This window comes from Lytechinus pictus, chromosome 1 (genome assembly GCF_037042905.1).
Source record: "Lytechinus pictus isolate F3 Inbred chromosome 1, Lp3.0, whole genome shotgun sequence".
Taxonomy (NCBI): domain Eukaryota; kingdom Metazoa; phylum Echinodermata; class Echinoidea; order Temnopleuroida; family Toxopneustidae; genus Lytechinus; species Lytechinus pictus.
Genome location: NC_087245.1, coordinates 25,692,186 through 25,701,323, shown reverse-complemented (window position 1 = coordinate 25,701,323; position 9,138 = coordinate 25,692,186). Strand labels below are relative to the sequence as shown.

At 37.1% G+C, this 9,138-nt stretch overlaps 1 protein-coding gene across 1 annotated transcript in view; it reads left to right on the top strand.

The window, feature by feature from the left end:
• Positions 1–3,799: 3,799 nt before the first annotated feature.
• Positions 3,800–9,138, top strand: part of LOC129259902 (von Willebrand factor D and EGF domain-containing protein-like) — a 49,060-nt gene continuing 43,721 nt past the window's right edge. Inside the window, exons 1-2 of the mRNA XM_064099039.1 lie at positions 3,800–3,958; positions 4,674–4,899. Coding sequence (XP_063955109.1) covers positions 3,863–3,958; positions 4,674–4,899 — 322 coding nt within the window. The 5' untranslated portion in view covers positions 3,800–3,862. The remainder of the gene's footprint in view (positions 3,959–4,673; positions 4,900–9,138) is intronic.

The window sequence follows — 9,138 nt, the reverse complement described above, 5'->3', positions numbered from 1 at the left end:
AGTAGAACACTTAAGAGAAACTTAAAACGGGACTTATTTTCACACCCTTCGATCCTTGTCAAGGCAAAACAATCACCATGCCAGGAAGTGGAAAAACCGAATTATTTATTTTTCCTTTTTCATTTGTTCATTTTCAATTCATCATAATATTCTCCCGGATGGAATCTTTAGCCTCGTACAGTGGAATTGAAAGGTCAATGACCTTTAGTTTGGTAGTAATGACCTTTACCGTATTTAAGAGGGATTGGTATGTCACACGTGTCTTGTACAGTTAGGTTGTCAAGGACAGGAAATAATGCAGAAGTGCCTGTCTGTATCAGATGATGGAGGTATTAATAATATTGTGTTTACGCGCACCTTCTTCTGCCAAGTTAACTCCCCAATGTATTGTAACATGATAGGCGTAGTCGATATGGATTGATGATTTTAACATTCTTATAAACAAATATTTTTGGAAATACATTTGTAAGAATTTTTTGTCGATAACATCAAGGAATACAAAAAAAAATGACAAGCAGCAAGAAAAGATAAAAGGTTTTCGCTCCAAAATGAAGGTGATTTTGGTTTTAAAAAAAATACATTTTAGCATAGCATCATGATTTCCAGGGGGTTCTACTTATTGTGTAGGACATACACAGCATCCCTAGAAATATTTTAGAGGGTAGGGGGTGTTTTAAGTCCCCTTTGCGTTAAGTACTCGATTTCCCATCAAGTGTAGGCCTGTTATATAACTGAATTTTCCAGAGGCAATCAAACAATGAAGATATACATCATAATTTTGATATGTCATAGGTAATTATTAATGACGACTTTAGTAGGACCGCTCAAGAGTAGGCATAGACCCCCTGCAGAGTTGCGTGCAAACCCTTCCCCGTCAAAACACCTGCCCCAGTAATCGCGAGCAGCAGACACCACGTGACCTAACCTGTGACGTCAGAAACCCACCTCTCCGGATACCCAAGTTTCATCACTCAGTTAATACCATGTTGGCCATTTATTTTTATATTTTGTTTGACTCATGTCATTATGCAAGGGAAAATTGAAGGGTTTCTTGAAGAGGAAAAAGGGGGCAAATTACCAGGAAATTTGGAAATGTGGAAAGATCTGAGCTGGTCTTGTTACAAATTTTGACACGCAAGTTAATCTTTAAAATGCACGCTTCTCGTAGAATTTTTTTTTGTTCACCCTGCTCATCTGTTGGAATGACTTATGTGAAATGATTTACAAAATACTATAATCTTGATGACGCTTCCTCGCATAGAAAGTGATGAAGAAAAAGTTGTAACTTCCACTCTCCACCCACATTCATGTCATCATGGAACAAGCTGGCTAAAATTTCTCATTTCCAAGAAAATACAAAATTTAATTTATCCAACTATAATGAAAGATTCCAACTCCTCAACATCGGTAGGTAAATTGAAAAATATTTTACCTCTCTCTTTCTATTATTTCTATATTCTTAATTTCATACCTGTACTGCTTCACGAAATCATGGAAAAATTAAACTTTTCTCATCCAAATTCAATGTTTTTTAATAGTTTTTTTTTACATACTCCTGCGACTTATCTCTAAACGTCTGTATTATATGACATTGGTGAACATGATGTAGAAAATAAATTCATTCAGCTATGTGAGTTGAGGCGGGGGGTGGGGCTGCCGCAAGCATGCCTGGATGATTTTTATGAGGAAATTTAACGAGAGGAGTCGTCGGAGGACAGGTGTTTGAGTGGGAACCATTGATGTGTGGGCAAGGTAAGCCTGACATACCACATTCACCTGCCCCTGTTCATTACATAAAGTTCAATGAAAAAATACTCGCCAACGCTACCTGTAAATGTGAAGTTGCATCTTTATAACAAAAATGAGGAGAAAATATAAAGCATATAAGCGCGCATTTTCATATTACCTTATACATTTAAAGGACAAGTCCACCCCAACAAAAAGTTGATTCAAATAAAAGGAAAAAAATCCAACAAGCATAACACTGAAAATTTCATCAAAGTCGGATGTATAATAAGAAAGTGACGACAATTTAAAGTTTCGCCTAATTTCATAAAACAGTTATATTCACATCCTTGTCGGTATGCAAATGATGAGACTGATGACATCACTCACTCACTATTTCTTTTGTATTTTATTATATGAAATATTCCGATTTTCTCCCTGTTGTCGTGTGAAACAACGATTAATTCCTGGCGAACATGTGCAATTAGTATTGCACATGTAGTATGCTATATGATAGTATGCTATATGATTCGATCAAGTTGGTCCTTGTTGTCAAATCTGTAAAAAATGAAATATTGTATATTCAAACAATAAAAAACAAAAGAAATAGTGAGTGATGGACATCATCGATTGTCCCATTTGCATGTCACTGAGCTGTGCAAATCACTGTTTTGTGAAAAATAAGCGAACGATTAAAATGTCATAACTTTCTTATTTTACATCCGATTTTGATGAAATTTTCAGCATAATGATTGTTTTATTTTTCTCTATTTATTCAAATCAACATTCATCTCGGGTGGACTTGACCTTTAACATCTTCATAACAGAAATTGGGAGGACGTAAAAATTAAATCTGGGTTCGCATCAAATGTATACGTATTTGATTGGAAATCATGAAAAAAAATAACACTTGAAAATTTAAACAATAATTCAAAATTCAAACACATAGAAATATCAATTGTGCTTTTTCACTCGCATATTAACCATGTAATGCATATTTCCGTTTAAAACGTTCTTTTCTTATTATACATCCCATTTTTACGAAAGGTAATTAATGCTTATCTTATTTTCTATCTTCATTCATTCATTTATTCAAATCAGCCCGATGACATGATGATATTTGCTTTTAATCAATGAAGTGAGGAATATTAATATGTAAAAGATTTAATATGTGGCGGTTTACACCCCAGCAGTAAGCGGTTAAGTCTTCGCTCCTAAACTTTTGAACTATATTGACGTCATAATCGGGTTGTATCCACAATAATCCCCGGATGGTATTCTCGCGTGACTGTAGGCAAGATTTGTTTGTTTGGTACAATTCAATTGACTATTGAAGGTCAAGTTCATCCCAACAAAAAGATGGTTGGAATAAAAAGAAAAAACAATCGAACAACTATAACGAAAAATTTAGCGAAATCGGTTTTGAAATAAGAAACTTATTTTGAACGAAACAGTTATAGGCCTATTCACTACACAGTGGTAGGCCTATAACCTATTCACAACACAGTGATGTGCAAATGATAAGTCAATGATGTCACTCAATATTTCTTTTGCATTTCATTTCATATGAATTACATGAGTTTGGTACACAGTGTATCAACACGGTGATTTTTACACATACACATTTAGTAGAGTGAAAAGATGCACCACTTTATCACAGTGGAATGACGATGATCACAGTGTGAGACACATGTCTAGTGTTGTTACACTGTGCTTCACAGTGTGTTCTTTCTGATAAGGAAGTCTACATGTTCATAGAGGAATCGAATATTTGTTTCACATTGTAATGAAGAGAAAATAAAAATATTTCATTTTTTATAGTAGAATACAAAAAGAAATACTGAGTGGGTGAGGTCATCAGTTCCCTTATTTGCATACCGACCGACCAGGCTGTGTGTATTACTGTTTAGTGAAATTAAGCTCAACTTTAAAATGTCTTTTTTTTTTTAATCTAAATCTTGTTCTGATAAAATTGTCTGTGTTAAGTTTGTTTGATTTTCCCTATTTTATTGCATGTGTACATTATATTCATCACTTTACATGTCCTTTTGTGTTTTATTATATTTCAGAGTGCTCTCCTGAAGAACATCGTATCCTCGATAGCCCGTATCGAAGTGTTGAGTACTCTGCTTCTGCAATGACAATTAAATTATGCGATAAATCCATTGAAAGAGGCTGGTACCGATTCACCATTTACGGAAAATCAGCAGAACTGCCAACTGAATGTGTCCAGGTAATGTATCGTTAGTGCTTTCACGATGACCAAAGTTATGATAATGAATTACAATGCTCCCGATATCTTATGCCGGAGAGTGCAGAGTCCCTGGTATAAGGTTCGGCAAAAATATCAATGATATGTGATAGTACACGAAACGTTTGGATAATATCGCTTTGGCTTTTATTAAATCATCTATTGCAATGGGGTTAACGAGCTTTAAGACGATGTCAATATTCTTTTGAGAAATTTAGCAACCATAACTGTTTAATCTGTCAGTGAGTCTAGACTATGTTCTTGATTTCTTGCAATTTATTTTCGAAATAAAAAAAGAATGACTATTGGAAAATGCTTCTGATAGCAAGCTGATACTCGTAGAACACAAATTAAGGTAGAGTCTATAATTGTTTAATATGTCAGTGGGTCTACACTATGTTTTTGATTTATTGTGATTATTTTCGAAACTAAAAAAAGGGAATGACAATTTGAAAATGTTTCTGATAGCAAGCTGATACTCATCGAACGCAAAAGAAGGTACATTATCACTGTCATTGTGTTGTGGTACATATATAAGAGTATCGTGCTGCTGAGCAGCCTGGAGACCGATGTCTTTGATGGACCTGCATGGTGTTGCCTTTGTAAAGGTCCGTCAGTTTTGTTACGAACCCAGGTCTCCATGATACAAGGCTCCGCTGCTCTACCAATTTAGCTACCACACTTTCTTTATTTCCAGGTAAATCAGTGTGGAACAGAAGCACCAATCTGGTTAGACACCAAGGGTGACAGCCTCCCTCCTCCAGGAGAGAGTGCCCGACATGCTGCATGTGTTTCCTGGACTCCATCTTCTACCCAATCTTGCTGTTTCTTCAGCTTTCCCGTCACGGTGACCAACTGTGGTGATTTCTTCGTCTATCTTCTGCAGCCTGCCAGAGGATGTAACATGGCATACTGTGCGAAAGGTAGGCAACTTCCAGAAATCACGTCATGTCATGTCTGTATTTTCCCGACAAAAATATGTCCCACAGTGTTTGCCACAGTGTGTTCACAGTGTGAAACACTATGTGAAAGGGATGTTCCTCGTAATTGTCTATTTCATAGTTCTGTCCTATTGCTCAGAGTAAAATAACATTATCATACCCCATGCATGTTCTGGCTTTTGTCGGCCCCAAAACACACCCAAAGCTGTACCATAGGCGTGAGAGGGCCAATGGACCCTAGGACGAAGGATTGTTACTTTTTATTGACTCGGCGAATGCAGATAGCCTCATGACTGTTTAAATAAAAAAATAATTCCATTCCCCTACCATCGATCGTTCATTATTATATTTAAACGAGCAGAGAACTTGAATTTGCGGCTGTGCGCATCAGCACACCCAACAAAATATGTGCTGATGCCGATGTTTTTTCCGATGCGGAAAGATGGCCCGATCCTATGTCCGAGCCGGTTATCGGTAAGGCCTTTATTTGATCCACCAAAGAGACAAAACTCCCCATGAAAACAGATTAAACGCAAGCACACACATGCAATATCAGTGAAATCAGAAAATGGATAATAGTATATGACAAGCATAAAATATGACATCTAACATGGTCGTAGATCGCAGGAGATTGTTCTTTGGCCAAGAGCAATTCGCAATGTGATGTGGATACTAAACAAGTGCTTGTCTTGACATCCGATAGGCAGCAACGGTTCATGTGTAGGCCTACATTCTCTTACATTTTATGTTGCCTTCTTAATATTATTTAAAACCATTCAAACTTCAAAGTATTGCATTTTTTTAAGGTTTGTTCCGAGAACCACACAACAAGTTGTTCAAGACCAAAGGAGTTATATTTTACAGGATATTTATGTTTTGTCATTCTGCTTCAATCATAATCACGTTTGTTAGAATCCCCACTCACAAGAAGACTCAGATATTACCTTTCCGTCTCCAGGACATTCTGAAAAGCCTAGAATATCATTATACGCTGCTTTTGTTTTGATTCAAGTGCTCTGAATTTAAAGTATGATTCTGACGGATATTCGAGAGTAAAGAACACGGATGAATGATGTGCTTTATACGTAGATGGGTATCAAACGGGATTCGTGTGGTTCAAAGTCATGAAATTGTACGTGGAGTAGATTGCTGACTCCACATCCCTGGTGATGACAGTTTGAAAAGAGAAAATGAAACGCACGTGTGATGGTGTGACTAATTCCAAAGTCGACTGTTCTCATTGGTAGAGACAAACAGGGGGGTCATAAGAGGTAAAGTTAAAACCAATCCCTAAAGGCTCATAAAGTCACCATGACGTTTCGCTCCTTAACTAGGTGTGAAATCAAATAAAAAAGGGTCTGTTATGGATTATCGGACTCGATGGATGCTGTCTCGTCGTAACCCACATGCACTTGATCCACACTATCTGGGGGAAAGATTTTCTTTAGCATGTTATTGATAATTTGTTTACATGTACTTATGAATTCGTTCAGTGTGGCGCCACTCTGCTTCTGCCCAAGGAATGTACCGGCCAACGGGATCAGATTAACAAATTAAGCACATTTTCTCAAGAGGCCTATATATTTCTTCTTTTTATTTCTAACTTCCTTGTGTTGCATGGCCTATATTTCATTTCTTTGTATACTGTAGTATAGGCGGGTTTGTGTAGCTTTTGAAGAAATATAGCGATTGGCAACTTATCGCAACATACTCCTGAAGAAAAAAAAACACGTTTTCCTTCTCAAAATCTGATTCATTTAATATTATTAAAGACTATATTCGTGTGGAAGAGTTGAAAGGGTTCTATTTTGGATATTCAAGTATTAGGTTGTTGTTGTTGTTTTTATTGCTGTTGTTTATATGTGCTGATAGTTCTGGGCGCTGTTACACCAAGGTTTGTGATGGATTGCAAATATGAAAGAACCACTTTGATTGGTTCCTGATCAGTGTTTGAACGAAAAGCGCATGCAAGGATGATCTGGATTGGCCTTTGTCATTCAGAGAGAATAACGGCCTTCTCTATTCGTGAAGTCTCAGAGCAGCATAGATCGTTAAAATGGTGTCCTCTTTATTCCTTCCAAACATTCGGCATTACCTTGCATTAGCTAGAATGGATACTGGTTAACTACTGACCTCCCATAAAACTACATGTATAAAGCAATCATATGAATCTGATTAATAAAATATACTGTTTAGTCGAGCCTATAAACCCGACTGACCCGTAAGTCTAATCCCGAATGATCAGTATTCATGGACGCATCACCAACAGCCAATATAACCAGAGAGGAATGTTTGATGACGTCTGCGTAACAGATGTCTTTTCAATTTAATGTTTATTCCTACATTCATGCAATGTCCCAACTGTCACATGATTTAGAATGAGTAAACCGTGAAACTTTTCAAAAGGGTTCCACATCGAGGTGGATGCCTACACACCCTCATAGTTTCCTACTAGGTACGGTAAGCCACTCTATTGGCTATGGTAAGGTTTAATATAATTCAAATGAAAATATTGTTCCCACAATTATCACTAGCGTACCTAAGGGGGGGGGGGCAGGGAGCAGACTGCCCCCTGACGAGTCACAACTCATGCAGGGGACGTATCCCTGCCCCCCCCCCCCTCTGACGAGTCACAACTAATACAGGGGACGTGCCTCCCCCCCCCCTTTTGAGAAGCCAAATTAATAATTTGTAATGTAAAAATGCTATAAAAACAGACGTGTTCCCCCTCTTTTTTTTTCTTTTTTTTTTGCTTGTCAATTTTTTTGCGGTAAGAAAGCCTTTATTTGTGGTTGAAGACTTTTTTTTGCTTGTCAAATTTTTTCGCGGACGAAATAACCTCCAAAAAATTTGCCCCTCTTCTGGAAAATCCTAGGTACGCCAGTGACAATTATATATGTATAGTTACATTCTTGCATAACTGAACAATAAAATTCTAGGCAATAAAACATATTAATGTGACCTCGTCATATTATAATTCTCTACCGTACCAGGGCCACTTGAAATGATGGCAAACGAGGTTACAAGAGGGCACATGTGTTTTTTAAGCTCTGGAAGATGAAAATCATTTCGAATTAACGATGATTTTTATATTGAAAAACGAAGGTAACATACTTTCGTCTTGAGTAGTTACTGTTTTTTAAAGAGGTTACGTAATATTTTCCAACATTCCTCTTTTTAATGCAAATCGTATGTGAACCCAGAAGTAGAAACCAGTACTACTTCTTTTGCTATTAAACCGTACTTCTCAGTGAAGGGCATTCATGAATCTCCTTGAAACTGACTGTGAGAATAGGATTGTAAATAATTATTAACATCGGAATTCGACAAAGTTGAGAAAGGGGTATTCACACAAAGATATTCAACATCTATCCGTTAATAAACTCGAGGTCTATGAACTGACAACGACATTTTCTCGTTCTCGTCTAGTTTTTGATCTCTGGTTGACCCAGCACTCTGTCTCCATCACGTTCACAACGTCATTTTCATATATCCACTTTTCCCCCAATGGACAGATGACGCCCGTGTAATTTGTCCCTGCTTGCTTGGCTGGTTGATGTCTGTTTGTAACAAAACCTGGAATCATTGTGGGATGAAATTGGAGGACATTTTGACTGAAAGTGAACTTTGTAAACGCGATATTACAAGTCTTTAATTTAGTGTGGGAAGCAAACCAGATGATTTGCGTGGGTGAAACGACCTATCACTGTAGGATTACATACCACTCTCTACAAGCATGGAGTTACTATCTCAGAATAATTCCATGATACCAATAACAGTTTTCGATGAATGAATAGAAATGCTTCAAAATTCCAATGCAAAAAGACTTTTCATCGATCATGTTAAAATTATCTTATGGTCGACTTATAATTAGAATTAAATCATACAAGCATGGTATTTAGTCACTAAAGCTTCGACATAGGCCTATTTGTTCATGGAAGCATATTGTAGTAGGTCCATGATAGAAGTGATACCTTTCTAAACTTTTATTTTGGGGGCCAGTTCTGTTTGGGGCGCCTTCATGACAGCTCGGTAAACCTGAAGAAATAGTGGGGTATGCAAATGGACGTTTTATTGCCAAAACAACCCCATTCCACCGATAATTCATAGCAATCTTTCAAACACGAATATTCAAGGTCAAATAAATATCATTTGATTTCCTGCTTATGCAAGCGTATGGGAGCAATCATCTTTTCATAGATATACATTTTGACATCGTAT